The sequence below is a fragment of the Diabrotica virgifera genome, chromosome 1 (genome assembly GCF_917563875.1).
Source record: "Diabrotica virgifera virgifera chromosome 1, PGI_DIABVI_V3a".
Classification (NCBI taxonomy): domain Eukaryota; kingdom Metazoa; phylum Arthropoda; class Insecta; order Coleoptera; family Chrysomelidae; genus Diabrotica; species Diabrotica virgifera.
In genome coordinates this window covers 46,482,428-46,500,924 of record NC_065443.1, presented here as the reverse complement: position 1 = coordinate 46,500,924, position 18,497 = coordinate 46,482,428, and the positions used below count along the sequence as shown (strand labels likewise).

At 33.5% G+C, this 18,497-nt stretch overlaps 1 protein-coding gene across 5 annotated transcripts in view; it reads left to right on the top strand.

The window, feature by feature from the left end:
• Window positions 1–18,497, top strand: part of LOC114327471 (ATP-citrate synthase) — a 266,730-nt gene that overhangs the window by 175,312 nt on the left and 72,921 nt on the right. For all 5 annotated transcript variants that reach the window (XM_028276104.2, XM_028276107.2, XM_028276106.2 and 2 more), the window contains exons 2-3: window positions 4,979–5,192; window positions 12,427–12,719. In XM_028276104.2, the coding sequence (XP_028131905.1) occupies window positions 4,988–5,192; window positions 12,427–12,719 (498 nt within the window). In that variant the 5' untranslated portion in view covers window positions 4,979–4,987. The remainder of the gene's footprint in view (window positions 1–4,978; window positions 5,193–12,426; window positions 12,720–18,497) is intronic.

The following is an 18,497-nucleotide window of genomic DNA, read 5'->3' as shown; positions in this document are numbered from 1 at the left end:
TTGTTGGATTGTATTCTTAGTTTTTCGGGATGGTTTTATTTATAAATAAATAATTATACAAAACTGACACAATAAGCTATCGATATTTTAAATTTTTCTATTTTTAACCGTCCTATGTGTTAAGACCGTTGTAATCTTCTGCTATATAAAATGAGCTATCGTACATTTCCAATTCATCGAACCAATTCCGAACCATCGAATGTATCAATTATACCACAGATTCTGGGGTCAAAAATAGGCTACCTCACTTACCAATATACAATAGTGCCCACAAAAAAAGTTACAGCCCTTTGAAGCTACAAAATAAAAATCAATTTTTTTTCGTATATCGAAAACTCTTAGAGATTTTTCATTGAAAATGGACATGTGGCATTCTTATGACAGCAGTATCTTAATAAAAATTAGAGTGAAATTTGTGTACCCCATAAAAATTTATGGGGGTTTTGTTCCTTAAACCCCCCCAAACTTTTGTGTACGTTCCAATTTAATTATTAGTGTGGCCCCATTAGTTAAACACACTGTTTTTAAAACATTTTTGCCTCTTAGGACTTTTTCGCTAAGCCAGTGTTTATCGAGATATTTTGAATATTTATCGAATCCACCACATATTTGTATATGGTTAAGTACGATTATAGAGACCTGTTAATAATCTGAAAATGTATTAATAATTTACATTTTTAGGTATATTTTGAAAAAGAAGCCACATCTCGATAAAAGGTGACTTATCAAAAAAAAGACTAAGAGGCAAAAAAGTTTTAAAACACTGTGTTTAACTAATGGTACCACAATAATAGTTTAATTGGAACGTACACAAACATTTGGGGGGTTTAAAGGAACAAAACTCCCATAAAATTTTTATGTAAATATATTAAAAAAGAAGCCGCATCTCGATAAAAACTGGCTTATCGAAAAAATACTAAGAGGCAAAAAAGTTTTAAAAACATTGTGTTTAACTAACGGTACCACAATAATGAATTAATTGGAACGTACACAAAGGTTTGTGGGGTTTAAGGGATCAGAACCCCCATAAAATTATTATGGGGTGGACAAATCTCACTAAAATTTTGTTTTAAGATGATCCTGCCATAAGAATGACACATGTCCATTTTCAATAAAAAATCTTTAATAGTTTTCGATATATTGAAAAAAATAGATTTTTATTTTGTAACTTCAAAGGGCTGTAACTTTTTTTATGAGCACATTTGTACCAAGGTAAGTTAGGTTCAATCGAACTATTTTTGACTCCAGAATGTGTGGTATAATTTATGACCAATCTTTTCGGGACACCCTGTATAACTACAGTCATTACTACCGCAGTAGCGCAAAGGGATGCGCTGAACATACTCTATAATAATTAAAACCGTAAATCATTGAACAAAACTTGTAAATTTTGCAACAGTTTGACGTACTTAACTATTGACGGTTATTTTATATTGTATTGTGGATCTGATACGTAAAGAAACCCATTATTCTATTATAGTGGCATTCCGTGTTCTATTCAATGCTATGACAAAGTACTTCATTGAATATGCTCGGCATTACCATACATAAAAATAAGTTGGTGAACTATAATACAGAGTGCTCCAATTAACAGCATCTAAAATATTGAAATTTTTACTACTCGTATATATTTTACATAATAATAGTATCCCGTTTTGTACCGCTGACGCGACTTTGGAATTATAGCAGGGTAGTCTGCTATGTCTAGGGCCTACGGTATACAAGGAAGGTAACAGGGCCAGTGCTACGCTTCAACCGCCTATTATTACTCCTGGTTTTACCCAAGGTACTCATTTTATTCAGGCTGAGTCGACCTGGGGCTATAGACATTTTAAAAATGTCTAGTTGTTCTTGCCAGCGCTAGGATTTGAACCCCGGCCTACCAGCACGCGAGCCAAGCATACTACCGCCTGAGCTACGCCGGCCCTATATTTTTTTGTGTATATTTTACATACATCTCCTTTTTAATTAGTTATGGTTTATGGTCACTCTTTCTCAAATTGATAGAAAGTTTTAGAAACTTGGTAGAAATTAATTAAGTTCGTGGCAGATGGCTCGAGATTTCGTTCCAAAGGAAACTGTAAAATATTTTGTATATGAGTATATTCTACGCATTGCAATGCCCGACCGCACAGTAGCTACAGTACATATTCAGAAGAATTATTTCTTACAAAGTGATTCTAATAATTTTAAACAGTTACTTCCAAAGTATCCCAAATATTTTAGGAAATACCTTCATGTTTGATTGTTGAAATTAAAAGATTTGTCAATGATTGTTTTATAGCTTCACGAATATGCTTTATTGTAAATGTTTTATCCCAGAGAACGTCAAGTCCCCCCCTCCCAAATGAAAAAGACCCATCCGTCAATTCCATATGTCAACAATCCATTTTAGCCCAAGGATGTGGGTTTTAGAGGCCTCCAAATTTAAATTTTGTTTTTCGGCCTCGTCCTTAAAACTTCAAAAAATTTCAAAAATATCCTACCTCTGCGGCTTCTGATAGAACAAACTCAATTTTTATTTAAAAATCACATACACATACAAACCCCCAAAATCTTTGAGGGTTTGTATGTGTGTGGAAACGTTACACCGTTCTGAATTTTTTTTCCTATGTTTCAAGAGGGAGTTGGGGCCGATTCATAACCGATGTAGTTTGTGACATTTTACCACCTATAAACCAGGTATGGGACTGGGTAGGTAAAACACTTTTACAAAAGGGCATATTTTTTGGTGAATACTCTCAGGTACAAAGAGAGATAGAAAAACCGCAAATACGCCAAATTTGCTGTGTATTTGCCAAAAAAGTTTTCAAACGGTGCCTAAGTGATCAAGATCGGGCATATACACTGCCCAGTATAGCCAAAAACTGAAAGATTGAACTTTGAAAATTTTACTTTTTCGAGAATTATTCAAAATGTCCACCTAGGAATTACCCCAATAACTGAACGTTTGTAGGAGTACTCCAGACGCGTCTAACGGTGTAGGTATACATACCTCATATCTGTAAAAAATCGATTTTTTATAGGTGTAATAAATGTTTGGGAATACCTTCAAATCCATTTTTCAAAATGGATTCAAATGTGTGATCAAATCCATTTCCTACAGGAAAAACTGGTTTTCAATCTCATTAAATCCTATAATACCTTCAGATATCATATTTGACCTTAGATACATCAGAGACTACTTGTCAATATCTGACAACCCCGTGTTTAGTGATCAAAAACGGTTAAACCGTTTATACCTTATCGAGCTTCAACATTATAATCAACTAAACCATTATCGCCGAAATGGTCTAGTGGTTACGATGCTAAACTTGTGATCGGGCAATCCGAATTCATTTCCCAGCCATCTCAATATATTTTTTCAATCTATTCCGAGAAGAAAAAAAATCTAGTGTACATTCGATGGTCACAAAAAATATATCGAAAAGAAAATATTGGGGTGACTGGGATATGGACTCGCATTGCCCGATCACAAGTTTGGCGTCGTAACCGTTAGACCATTTCGGCGATAATGGTTTAGTGGTTTATAACGCTCAAAGTGTAATCTAGAAACAGTGCATTCAAGTTGTTCTTACATTTAATTTATAAAAAAAATTATACAAAAATAAAAATCCGCTAAACGAGGTAAAAATGAGTGGCTCACACAATATTTGAGCTATAAAAGAGCTGCTATGAATTTGTATTACGTGGTACAAAAATGTATTTTTATTTTTATGGAAAATAAAATTCTGATTTTATTTTGAAAGATTTTTCCATATTTGCTAAATCTGAAGTAAAACGCGCCACAAAAGAGCCTCAAATTCCAAACTTTATTAATTGTGGTGCGCTTTACTTAAAATTTAGCAAATATTATGGAAAAATCTTTCAAAATAAAACTAAAATTTTATTTTCAATCAAAATGAAAATACATTGTTGCCCATCAGCTCTTTTATAGCTGGAATATTGTATACGTCACTCATTTTCACCGCGATTTTTTATTCTTGTTATGTACCTACTTACCTAGTCTTTCGTTTGTGTCCATATTAACGTAGTAGCGTTTAATCAAGGCCAAGATTTATAGGACAGTAGTTAGGCCAATTATGACTTACACTGCGGAAACAAGACCTGACACATGACACCACAAGGACAAAAGAGACTGATAGAAACGTGTGAAATGAAAGTAGTCCGAAATATCACAGGAAAATCATAATGGGAGAGACAACGCAACGTAGCACAGACCTCAGGCAAAGCTGTAATATAGAGAACATAAATGACTGGACACTGAAAAGAAAAAAAAGAAGCATTTAAATCATGATGATACGACGGGAAATGATTTACTTTCTCCCACAATAACAATTTTTGGTACTTGTGAGCTGAGGATAAGAGCCTTAAGATGCTACGTGTTCTCGACTTTGTTGTATGGAGTGGAAAGCTGGACACTAAAAGTAGAAAATATAAAGAAGTTGGAAGCCTTTGAGATGTGGTGCTATAGAAGGATTTTGAAAACACCATGGATCCAACGAGTTACAAATGCAGAAGTGTTAAGAAGGCTGCAAAAGGATTGCGAGGTGATAAAGAATATCAAAACAAGAAAACTAGAATATTTAGGCCACATTACCAGAGGTGCGAAATATGAGATATTAAGGCTCATAATGCAAGGTAAAATAAAGGGTAAAAGATCTATAGGTAGAAGAAGAATTTCCTGGCTGAGAAAGTTAAGAGAGTGGTATAGTTGCAGCTCAGTAGATCTTTTCAGAGCAGCCGCCAATAAGGTATGGATAGCTGTGATGATAGCCAACCTCCGATAGGAGAAAGAACTACAAGAAGAAGTACTTGTGATCTAAAAATAGCTTTAAAAGTTGATTTTCAGTGTATTATTATCTCCAAACGATACCTATATCATCAACCTAATGTATTAATTAAGAAAAATATTTGTTATGCTCTTTTAACTGTATCAAATATCCTACCTAGATACTAAGTCTTCTTTTTTTTTCAGTTTTAAAAAATGTCAGCAAAAGCTATACGGGAGGCGACAGGGAAACACCTCATCAACAAATACCTCGGCGGTAACACAGCGGCCGTACAATGCAGATTTGCTTCAGTCGAGGCTGACACTAAATTCTCTGAATTAGTAAGCAACAACCCATGGTTGAAAACTGAAAAACTAGTCGTTAAACCTGATCAACTAATCAAAAGGAGAGGAAAATTAGGTAAGTGATAATTTAATGATCATAAAATCTCATCAATTTTTTTCTTTCTCTTTTTATCGGAAGGTCCTATCTTGTTCTTAGGTGCTGTGCGTAGGCATCCACTGTACATTTTCTTTCCCACCAGTTGCGGAAAAATTGATTATTCTGCTCGTAAGATGTGCCCTAAGTATTCAGTGTTCATACGTTTTACATAATCACAAAGTTCCATATCCTGGAATCCCGCTCTTCTTAATACTTCCTCATTTCTGTCCTGTCAAAGGACTGTGCTTTTGCGATGTTGTGTCAGTCAAGTGATGATAGTGGTGAAATACCAGCTGTAAATAATCAGATCCTCCTTCATATTTCAAAAATTTACCGAATTTAATTACTTTAGAAATTCAAAAATAAACTGAATACAAAAAAGGGATTATATAAAAAGTATCAACTCAGATAGCGCAGGTAATGACAACTTGGCTTCGAACGGACAAATCACAGGGAAGCATCCTTGTAGGCCGCGAAGTAGACATCCATGTAAAACAAACTCATTTTATTTTCAAAAGCATCCATGTCAACCTCCTGGATGGCATCGCGCTAAACCTCCACCGCGACTTACCTGCTCTGTTCTCTTCCATTCACTACAATGTGTTTGTTTTACATGGGTATCGACATCGACCTCGACCTCCATCTCTACCGCGACCCACTTGTTCTGTTCTTACCCTAAGCATTGGCACATGCACCACATTTCAATGACTTCAAGTTTATTAATGGAGCTGGTCTTTAATGCCCATGCTTCCATTCCCTTTCCAAATCCTAGAAAGCGGATTTATAAATAGCCAAAGTAAAAGTTTGAACACAATTTACTTGTATTTCAATCCTCAAACATAATATAACATTTAATATTATTGATACATTATTATTTTGAGAAACAATTGTAATACACAAAATATTGGTAAAAAGATGGACTGATAAAATAAGTTAAGGAGAAAATGATAGTTGTCCAATAAAATATCATTTAAATACAGTGGCGGCTGGTCCTATGAGGCAGGTGAGGCAGTGCCTCACCAGTATACCAATCGACTATTTACGTTATTTCGTTATTTCATCATCAATTCTTTAAATACAATTTAACTGTTTGAAATTTGCTAAATAACTTTATTTTCGTTATATCATCATCAATAATTCTTTAAATACAATTTAACTTTTTGAAAAGCTAAATAATTTAATTTTTATTATAAAACCTTTTTTATTAACTTTATTTTTATGATAAAAAAAATTAGTACGGCCCTGACCCGTTCTTCATAACACATCGATATACTACCTACTCTACAAGGTACCATTAGAGGCACTGCCTCTGATGGTACCTCGTCTAGCTACGAAGCCGACGGAGATCGGCCGGCAGCATGACTGAGAATAATTTTTGGAAGCGGGATTAAGTATCCTTTCAGAGGCAGGCAAAAATATGCCTCTAGCGTGGTTTTGCAGCTTTAGGTAGTTTGTTAGAGCAGTTTGTTCTAGTTACGTGTACTTACTATTAGTATAAGAGATACAATAGATGTTTAGAATATGTTATTATGCTCTGACTGGCTAAAAGTCATTTGCCAATGTCAATTAAATAAATAAATTAATAAAAAAATTAGAAATTATGATTTCTTTCATAATCATTCATTTACTTTTAAGTACGCTGTTTATAAAATAAATAAAAAACCAAAAAAATAAAATTTAACCCTTAGTTTATTTAACATAAAAAAACAATCTTATAATATAACCGTAATTTGCTTACTTGCTTGTTTCTATTTGCATATATGCAATACATTTACAATATAATAAAATTGGTTCTAAAATGAAATTATCACGTGTTTGCAGGTATATTGTTTGCGTACCATAATTTCATTTTGGCAAGTGATTAATAATAACAGAATCAGTCAACGGCCAAACCAGAATGATCCTAAGGGGGCTATAACTGGTGGGTCTCTGGGGGTATGGATTTAAGGCTTTAAGGATTTAAGGCATTTAAGGCTTATAACCCCCAACCCCCCCAGTTACGCCACTGGAATCAGTTGTCCGTTGTTTTCATGTAGTATATAATGTAAATTTTGCTTAATATGGCTGTTCAAGTGTTCAACGCTGATGAGCCAACGACGAAACATCTGATTCATGCTGTTTTGATATGTGGTATCATATTAATTATTATTTTTAGCTAAAAAAACAGCTACTATGAGTATGAACCTGTTAGAGACTTAGAACTTTCGTAGCTATTCTTTTGCGAATAAAATTGTTATTTAATATCGTTTGCAAGCCTTAAAATAAATACGGTGCCGTTCTGTGACGTTATGACGTCACAAAATCGACCTTCCGGCTATTAAAGAAAATCTAACCATAATAATAATAATCCTCAAGTGTAGTGTGCCTCACCATCTTGTACTATCACGAGCCGCCCCTGTTCAAATAGCCATTCAAATAAACTTCTTCGCGTGGTATACCCGCAATGGAGGTTGGCAATCATCATATATATTCGAACTTTTTGTTTCTTCTACATATGAGCCCGTCTGATCCAAAAGATCTCCATTATCACTGAAGCTGAAGCTTATTGTGCTTGCTGTCCATTGTTGTTTCCTACACCCAGTCTATAATGTTATACCCTGTAAAAGTTTGTGCAGATTTTTTGCTTACTGTGATCTAAATATACCGATGTTTCCTCGTGGTTGCCCGCACAGTTTTTGTCTTTTGCGGTCCAGCGCCTCGCAATCGCATAATATGTTTTACAATTTCTGGTTCCGTATCGCAGAGTCTGCAGTTAAGGTTTCCATTGTAAATGCCTCTTTTACTCAGGAATTCTTTTACTGCTGCGTACCCGATCCATATTCTTGTTACTGTCCTCAGTTTGTTTCTTTTTGTTCTTGGTCCACCAATGAAGATTTTCCCATGTGTTTGTTTTGGTATTCTCTCATAATATCGCTCATAACTTTCCGAAATCCAGTCCTCTACAGTCCTACAGGTCTTTGGTGCTCCCAGACTCACAGCCGATCCGTTTGATCCGTTCGATCCTCTTTTAGCAAGTGGATTTCGTTGAGTTCGATGCTCTGATAACCAGACAAGCTCAACCTTGTTCCGGTTTCCCAGTTTATTCGGTTCTTTGATGCCACAACATCCCACAACAGCCTGGACGTCACTTCCTGGCACGCAAATGCCTCTTAACTGTCAGGTATTATATGGATTTGCTCTTTTTTTACTGGTATCTCATTATTTCCCATTGCACATTGCAGTGTCGCACAAATCTCCGCTCGAAAATGGTGCAATTCCTTCTCAAGGCAAAGCTTTCGCTACTTCTTGGATTTTTTGAGTACCTATATTGTATAATACAAAATAGCAAAGGAAGACCAGACTGACATCAGTCAACCAATCGTTATATCGACAGCTCGATTTTTAAAAATAATCATAGTATATTATAGCATCTATGTTTCGAACTTTACGCGATCCCTCTTCAGGTGACATGAACAACTTTGATTTTTTTAAATGGGGAAAGTACATCATGTGACAACTCATCTAAAAGCTTTTAAAATACTGATTACAAAAATGTATAATAATAATACTTTAATCCTTTTTAAGGGCGTAGGCGCCAAATTTCGTTCGAATTATTTTTAAACACATTTATTTTTTTTAGAATCCTAAGAAAACTAATAAATATTTTTGAAAAATTTAAACGCAGAATGAAAGATTACATTATTACCGAGAGCTGAAAGTCCCTTAGAATAAACAAGAAGTTTATTTTGAATGATATATTTGAAATTAAAAATCAGACTAAATTTTCTTTTTTTACCCCTGTGACTTATTACAATAATCATTATAGAAGTTCTCAGGGATTTTAGACCCTCGATAACACATTTATTAGTTTTCTCAGGATTCGGAAAAAATAAATGCGTTTAAAAATAATTCGAACGAGATTTTGCGCCTACGCTCTTAAAGAGGATTAAAGTATTATACATTTTTGTAATCAGTATTTCAAAAGCTATTAAATGAGGTGTCACATGATGTAATTTCCCATTTAAAAGAAGCAAAGTTGTGCCTGTCACCTGAAGAGGGATCGCGTAAAGTTCGAAACATTGATGCTATAATATACTATGATTATTTTAAAAATTGACCTATCCGAGCGATTTGCTTATGTGCTAAAAATAAATAAGTTAATAAGGGGGGGGGGGTAACACTTATTCCAGCGCACTGTATATTAAAAATAGTATAAAACAGTGATCTTGGCTGTATGGATACACTATCTGTAATACCAAAAAAAACTTTAATGGTATCTCCCTAAAAACTAAAAAAATATAGCTTTTATTAAATTTTAATAAAAATGCGGAATAATTTTAAATTATAAATGAATCCTTACCAATTATTAAACTAACAGATTAATGCAAATTAGAGTTTTTGTAGTAATGTCATATCATTATTAATATTTTAATTAAGCATAATGCAACTGTTTATGCAGAACAGCTGACCATAAACCATCAACAGACCGTTGATTAAAAATATGAATGAAACATTTTTAAATGAACATGTAAACTTAATAAATATACTAAATTCGCTCAGCCGAGATTCACTTTGACACATTCGGAATAGGAAACATACAGCACACAAATTCCTACCTCACACTATTAACTGCTCAAATCGGCTTAATCTTTCACTAAAAAAAGAAGAATTATTGGAAATAGTGGGAGTGTATACTAAACCCATAAAATTTTGTGAAATTTGTTTCTACAAAATATTTTTATTTTGAACAATAAATAATTTTTTCATTTGTTATCAATACATTATAATGGTGTAAATAAATTATTATTATTGATTGGCGTAAGGTTTATGTTATTTGTGTCTGTTTACTATTAATAATATTGGTAATGAGCAGGTATATTTGGTTGTGTAGTAATTTCCAGTCACGTTAGCAACCTAACTTCCCAAGAAAATTTACCAGCGTCACTAGACAGTTGTGTCTCGGAGGAGCGAATTCAGCATACAAAAAATACGTCATTTTTAAGATAACTAGATTATTCTACCTAAATTTAATCTGTATATAAGGGGATTTATGCTTAAAATTAAGGATAAATCTATTATGAGGGTGTTTTAAACTCGGTTTATTACCGTTTGTTATACGTCATTTTACCAATATATCGGAGGAGTATGACAACTGTCACTGTGACAGGAGAATTTTATAAAATACTCCTGTCACAGACGTCTAAAGGTTGGACACTATGTAATGTAAGGTTAATTTATACGTTTACATCGATAATTTCCACCACTAGTTTCATCTCTTTTTATTTCACATAGTTTTCCATCTTTTGCGTTATTTTGCCGGTTATTAGCGCTGCCATCAGTGTATTCTCAGTTTCAGAACCTGTGTTTATTCCATTCTACTTTTTTTTGAACCCGTATGTTAATCGGATCTATTTTGTAGTATCTTAGTATTTTCATCTCTGTTGTTTCCATTATTATATTTTTGATTGTATAACTTAAATTTTTGTTTATTCCCAAATAAAATAGTAAATTCTAATTCTCATTACAATCAATTGCGGTTTACTCCCATATATAAAATACCTAATATTTAGCTTAACCCTTATCAAGGTGGGTCCAACGTACCCGAGACGCCAATTCTTTTATCATAAACTGATAAAACAAAATTATTTTTATGCATCACTGAATTTGTTTCGAAATACGTTTCCTTCAACATAGCAATGACCTATTCAAAATATTCATTATCATTTTTGAAATTATTGCGTCGAATGAAATTTTTCACGTAAAGGGGCAAAACGGGCCCGTCGGATCCTATTTGTATTTATACCTAAAGTCTAAATCTTTGTTACAGAAGTTAATCTGGCAGTCAGGTAATGTTTTTGTGGATTATCTAAACGACTTTTATGATTCCGAAAATCGAATAATAAAGTCTAAACGTGTAAAAACAATGTAAACATCTCTTTGATGTGAACATCAAAGAGATGCTTAGAATAGGTGTTATATCTATTCTAAATGAATTTTTAAAAACTGATAATCATTGTTGGAATGTAATAATATTGTTAGGTAGATACCTATACATATTTTGAAATAAATAATGCATCTGCTATCAGTCGCTTGATATCGATGTTAGTGTCGACAACTAAGCTCCTAAAATTATCAGCTGCAGAACTGCAAGATATTGCTAATAATTTATGTGATTCCGATGATGAATAATCTCCTGAAGTAGGTGGCATTGAAAGTGACTCTGAAATTGAAGATCATATTTCTGAAGCAAGTGAAAAGGATGATCAGCAAGTAGTATTAAGTGATAATAAAGAAGAATGTGTCGCTACAAGTTCCCAGGTTTCAGAGTGTGTAATTTTTGAAACTAAGGATGGAATTAACTGGAAGAGTCAACCACAACAGACAGGACGTATGATCCTGCGACATAATAAAAAGCAAAGTGCACAAATTAATGTTAGCCCCTCGTCAAACTGTAGATGATCTTTTGTTTGTGGACGAAAAAATTGTGAACGAAATAGTGAAGTGTTGTACAAATGAAGAAGCCGAAAAAGTCCTGGTGATAGAGAACTGGAAATATTGCGACTCTACAGAGCTATATGCCTTTATTGGACTACTACTAACTGCAGGGCACCTAAGTGGCAACATCCATAATGTAGATATACTTTGGAGTAAATTTTATGGACCTAATGCTGCTAATTACCATAATCTTTTCTCAGAAGGGTTTTCACACAATAATGAAAGGCAACAACACCGTAATCTTTTTCCAGGATATGCGTAAACATCAACCCCTCTTTTCAAATAAAATGGCCTGGTAGATTTACAAAAGATTTTATTTATTTATTAATTAAGTCTTTATTTGGCTCCAAATGTTTATTACTTGTGAATAAATATTTTTTTCTATAAAAGTTTTCTTGCATTTCATTATTTTATGCAAATCCTTCAGGTAGATCGCACCCTCGAGGTAGACCGCATACTATAGTAGCACCTTTTTTTTAATCTAGACAATTTAAATTTAACTTTAATAAAAAATCAAAAAAGAATATTAGAAATATATGGATAAATATGAATAGTACATTCAAGAACAGTGGTGGACCCAACGGACCCGATTTGCCCGGTTACGTAAGTAAAATGTGTTGACCGGATAAGGGTTGAAACATGCCACGAAAATAAGTTTCAGAGTTTCTTTTATCTTTTATAGAAAATATTAATTATGGAGATATTTGCAACATTTGTAATTATTTGTTTTATTCTTTAGGACTGATAGCCGTAAATAAAGATTTAAACACCGTCGTGGACTGGGTAAATGAACGCATGAACCAAAATCAAAAAGTCGGCAACGCCACAGGAAAACTACGAAACTTCATCATCGAACCTTTCGTTCCACACAAGCAAGAAGAAGAGGCTTATGTCTGCATATACTCACATCGTCACGCAGACACTATCCTCTTTTACCACGAAGGGGGTGTCGATATCGGTGATGTCGACAGCAAAGCTCTTAAATTAGATGTTCCTGTTGGAGAGACTGTGGACGCAGGAACTATTTCTAAGGTAAAGTATTATTTATATGTATATAAATTAAAGTAGTTACAACAAATTGAGTATATTATAACAATGAAGTTTAAGGAGTAAATTTAAGGTTTATCCTCATGAGCATTTGGCACATGACTCCACATTCTTTGACTTTTTGAATGATGTTTTACATTAAGGATTCGTTCTCTCGTATCTCATTGTTAACTCATGAAGTCGACGTTGCAGGATGTAGAGGAGCACTTTACTGGCGTGAGATATTAGAGCTAGTAGTCTATGGTTGTTACAATAAATTATTTATTGAACCTTTCTATGTAGAGGTGTAATATGGTTTTCCCCAATTTTCATGCTTGATGCCTGTGTGCCAGGTCTGTTAACACAATCAATCATGTCGGAAGATGCCTTAAAACATCTGGTAATGCAAGCATGCTGCTTTGTTTGTCTTATATTCTCTTCAGAAAAAAATTGGGTTGCCGGTGTCTGCGAGAGGAGTACGATGTGTCGCTGTTGAAGGAGATTAAGAAGAAGTGGAGAAAAGTATTCAGCCATCGTTGCTTCTCCGCCGGGTGCCTTCTGTCCTCTTGTTTTAGTTACAGACAGTGTTACCCCGAGGAGAAAAATAAGGAGGTCGTAGTCTAGATCAACTTGGCGACTTTATGCTGGTCTGTGATCCCCAAATAATTCCATAAGGGACCTTTCCTAAATTTGTTTTTGTTTATCAGCATATAACTATTTCATTATTTTTATCATTATTGACACCGTTAGAAAGAGTGGAGAAAATATGCTATTTGGGAAATATTAAGCATACTTGGGATCATAGCTACAAAATAAAAACTCGCTTTTAAAAAACCAGAAACTCTTAACGGTCGTAGGAAGATTCTCTGCAACTTATCTTTAAGTATCAATATCAGTGTTGCCAATCAGCGGATAATTATCCGATTTGCGTACCTTTTTGAGAGTTGGCGTATCTTCTTCGTATCTTTAAATAAATCGGATATTTGCGGATATTTTTCAGTGTATCTACCATCGACTAAAACTTTTTCATCCATATATTCCCAACACCAACAACACATTAATTTTGTTTGGTTCCACAAATTTTTTTTTAAATAGCCTATACCGGATGAATGTTAGTGACATCCGATACTTTTCATCTTTTGACAAAAGGGACATGTGCCGATTCTTTTGTTTAGAATTTAAATGCACAAGTGCATTCACTTAAGGCATACTAATCCAATTCAAATTTCAAAAACCGTCTGTCGTACGATGTTATTTATGAGTTTTTAGTTTTTAGTCTTTAAACTTATGAAAGCTAATTCACGCACGATTTAGTTTTATTTTCATTTTATGTAGTGCAGTGCTTAAGTAAACGTTTCCAGATTTTTCTGACATGAGATGTAGTTAAATCTAGTTCTTTTTTGTAAAGTTCTATCAAATCTAATATCTTAAACAAAACCATTTCATCAAAACATGTTATACTTACCTAATAATATTTATGATTTTTTTGAGGAATGTAATGGTACTATGCAGAAAAGAACTTTCCGGCACAGAAACGTCACTTTTCTGCACACTACTGTCAGTTAGTTATTCTGTGAGAAAATATTAAGTTTGTTAATATAAAATTGTGCAGAAAAATGCATTTGGAATAGTGGTTGTAGAAAAATCTACTTATTTGAAACTAGTAATATCTAGATATCTACTAATTAACTCAAAAATCCTTCAAATTTTTTGCCTATAAAAATTATTTAGTCGGGCATTAACGTTGAACACACCACTGGTATTATGGATAATAACTTTGATACCTTAATAACTACAAGACTGTCAAATACATTTCTATTGTTTTAGTTAATAAATCTTTAGTTGTTAAAAGAGCGTAGGCGCAAAATTTCGAACCAATAATCTTTAAACGCATTCATTTTTTTCGAATCCTGAGAAAACTAATAAATATTTTTGAAAAATTTGAACGCAGAATGAAAGATTACATTATTACCGAGGGCTGAAAGTCCCTTAGAATAAACAAAATGTTTCTTTTGAATGAGATATTTGAAATTAAAAATCACACTTAATATTCTCTTTTCCTTTTACCCCTGTAACATATTAGAATAAAAATTATAGAAGTCTTCAGGGACTTTCGGCCCTCGGTAGTAACGTAATCTTTTATTCGGCGCGGCGTTTAAATTTTTAAATAATACTTATTAGCTTTCTCAGGACTCGAAAAAAATAATGCATTTTAAAAGCATTGACCAGAAATTTAGCGCCTATGCTATTCATGTAGCTGTAGTTTATTTTGTATTGATTTATTTATTATTTATTTTTCCAGTACCTAGTTTTAGGTAGTTATTACGTTTTAATAATAGTGTAGGAAACAGAGGTTGAACCTTGCAAAATGGACACAAGTCCGGTTTTATTTTTTTTTCTGGCATATCAAGGGGTGCTTATTATAAGACTAACTTTTTCTGAAAAAATTTCGCCCCGGAACCCCCCTTTTCACCCCTTTAAAGGGGGTAATTTATGGTTTTTGCAGAACGTATCCCTTCCTGTACCTTTTACAAAAAATTTCTTTTATAGAAATATGAAGAGGACTATATTTTCTACGATTTAGTTCCAACAGCATCTCTCTATCATCCGACGTTTAGCAAGGGTGGCGCCCCAAAGTTGACAAGTTTTTAAAAAAGATGTTTTTAAAAAAAATATATTTTTCCCTAACTGTAACGGAAATTAAAAAGAAATCCTGCGGCAATTATTCACAAATAGATGATTGATTTTTTGGTACAGGTTTCACTTAAGGGTAATTGCCCTTTTTTTAATTACAGGGTGTTACATTTTAAAAAACCCCTTTTTATACCATCTGAACCGTTTATGCTAGAGTAAAAAGACTTTCAGCGATTACCCATGTACTGGTGTTATTTACAAATTTGTATAATGCACCCCCATTTTTCCCCGGAACCACCCAAACAAAAAGAAGAATTAATAAATAAAGTGATTTTCTTGGAATCCTTCACACACAATGCCCTTCATTAATATGCTTCATATATCATTTTGTGCAAGTTATTATTACCCATGCATGGACACTAAAAGCGATTTCCTAGTGCAACCCCTGTAGCCAAAAACAATAAATAAAATGGGGGGTTGAAAATTTTTTTTTGTTTTTTGCTTTTTGATCCATATGGGCATATGCTTCATCAATAGTGCTTTTCAAAAATATATATGGTTATTACAACATCCCTGCGCAAACCACCCCTATCCTTGAAAATATACTGCAGAAACTACCCCTATACCTTATCCAGCATATTTTTACGATTTTCTCATTACCTATTCATTTTTTTTAAACAAAACTTATACAAGGTTAAAGACCACTATTTACTCTAAAAATTAGGTCCTATTCATTTTTTTCGTTTAAGCAACCGTTACGGCACAGTGGCGCCGTAAACCTCATATATGCTTTGACGGGCTCCAGTTTTTGTTTATTTTTTCGTCATCTGTTTGTTTTATTGATAAAGTACTTATGTAAAATAAAACAACACAGTGTAACCTACAAATCATGACCTATGCATATTTTACATTCTTTGCTCCCCAAAGCTACAGTGGTGGCCCAAAATAAATTTTTTCATATTTTCGCCACCTACATGCACTTTATTGCGTTAATGCTACCTTAATAGCACAATATTCACCCCTAAGTGGTCGCTAAGCAGTGGCGGATCCAGGGAGGGGTGATGGGGGCGATCACCCCCACCGCTCTCAAACCAAGTGATATTATATTTGAAGATTATAAAAATATTCATTTATTTTTATAGAAATACTTATATTATATTAATATTATTTTTATAAGAATGACTTTTTATGCTTTAGCGACAGTGGCGGATCCAGCATCGTTAAGAGGGGGGTGCCAATTGGTTAAATTTCTATAAAAATAAATGAATATTTTTATATTCTTTGAATATAATATCACTTGGTTTGAGAGGGGGGGAGGTGATCACCCCCATCACCCCTCCCTGGATCCGCCACTGCGTAGAGACCACCTAAGGGTAAATAGTGTGCTGTTAAGGTAGCATTAATGCAATAAAATGCATGTAGGTGGCGAAAATATGCAAAAATTTATTTTGGGCCACCACTGTGGCTTTGGGGAGCAAAGAATGTAAAATGTGCATAAGTCATAATTTGTAGGTTACACTGTGTTGTTTTATTTTGCATAAGTACTTTATCAATAAAACGAACAGATGACGAAAAAAAAAAACAAAAACTGGAGCCCGCCAAAGCATACATGAGGTTTACGATGCCACTGTGCCGTAACGGTTGCTTATACGAAAAAATGAATAGGACATAATTTTTAGAGTAAATAGTGGTCTTTAACCTTGTATAAGTTTTGTTTAAAAATAACACATAGGTAATGAGAAAATCGTAAAAACATGCTCGCCAAGGGATAGGGGTAGTTTCTGCAGTATATTTTCAAGGATAGGGGTGGTTTTCGCAGAGATGTTGCAATAACCATATATATTTTTGAAAAGCACTATTGATGAAGCATGTGCCCATATGGATCAAAAAGCAAAAAACAAAAAAAAATTTTCAACCCCCCATTTTATTTATTTTTTTTTGCTACAGGGGTTGCACTAGGAAATTGCTTTTGGTGTCCATGCATGGGTAATAATAACGTCCACAAAATGATATATGAAGCATATTAATAAAGGGCATTGTGTGTGAAGGATTCCAAGAAAATCAATTTATTTATTAATTCTTCTTTTTTTTGGGGTGGTTCCAGGGAAAAGATGGGGGTGCATTATACAAATTTGTAAATAGCACCAGTACATGGGTAATCGCTGAAAGTCTTTTTACTCTAGCATAAACGGTTCAGATGGTATAAAAAGAGGTTTTTTAAAATGTAACACCCTGTAATTAAAAAAAGGGCAATTACCCTTAAGTAAAACCTATACCAAAAAATCAGTCAATTATTTGTGAATAATTGCCGCAGGATTTCTTCTTAATTTCCGTTACAGTTAGGGAAAAATATATTTTTTTTAAAAACATCTTTTTTAAAAACTTGTCAACTTTAGGGCGCCACCCCTGCTAAACGGTGGATGATAGAGAGATGGTGTTGGAAATAAATCGTAGAAAATATAGTCCTCTTCATATTTCTATAAAAGAAATTTTTTGTAAAAATTACAGGAAGGGCTACGTTCCGCAAAAACCACAAATTACCCCCTTTAAAGGGGTGAAACGGGAGGTTCCGGGGCGAAATTTTTTCAGAAAAAGTTAGTCTTATAATAAGCACCCCTTGATATACCAGAAAAAAAATAAAACCGGACTTGTGTCCATTTTGCAAGGTTCAACCTTTGTTTCCTACACTATAAAATAATATTTAAAAGTGTTTGTTTTACAAATAATTATAATAAATTAATATAACGATCCAAGTAATGAAATATTTAGATTTATTTATTTATTTAGAATTTAACACTTCCGATAATAAAGAAATAGTATTTACATACATGAATTAGGTAATAATCAGCTAGGATACGAGATTTTCATCTATAAACGAAAATTTTTAAACTGTGAAATAGAGAATCCAGTATATTAAAGGGCCGGTTGTTCGAACGTTAATCAGAAATGGAATCAACTATCAAATATTTAATTACTGTCAATGTCAACTTTGATTGGGTTGCTTAAAACATAATTGATTACAGTTATGAGCTAAATTGATTAATTAATCAATTATGTTAATAATTGTTACGTTAATTGATAATTAATAATTAATTAATCAATCAATTATGTTAATTATCATAATGATAATTGATTACAATCAACTGATTG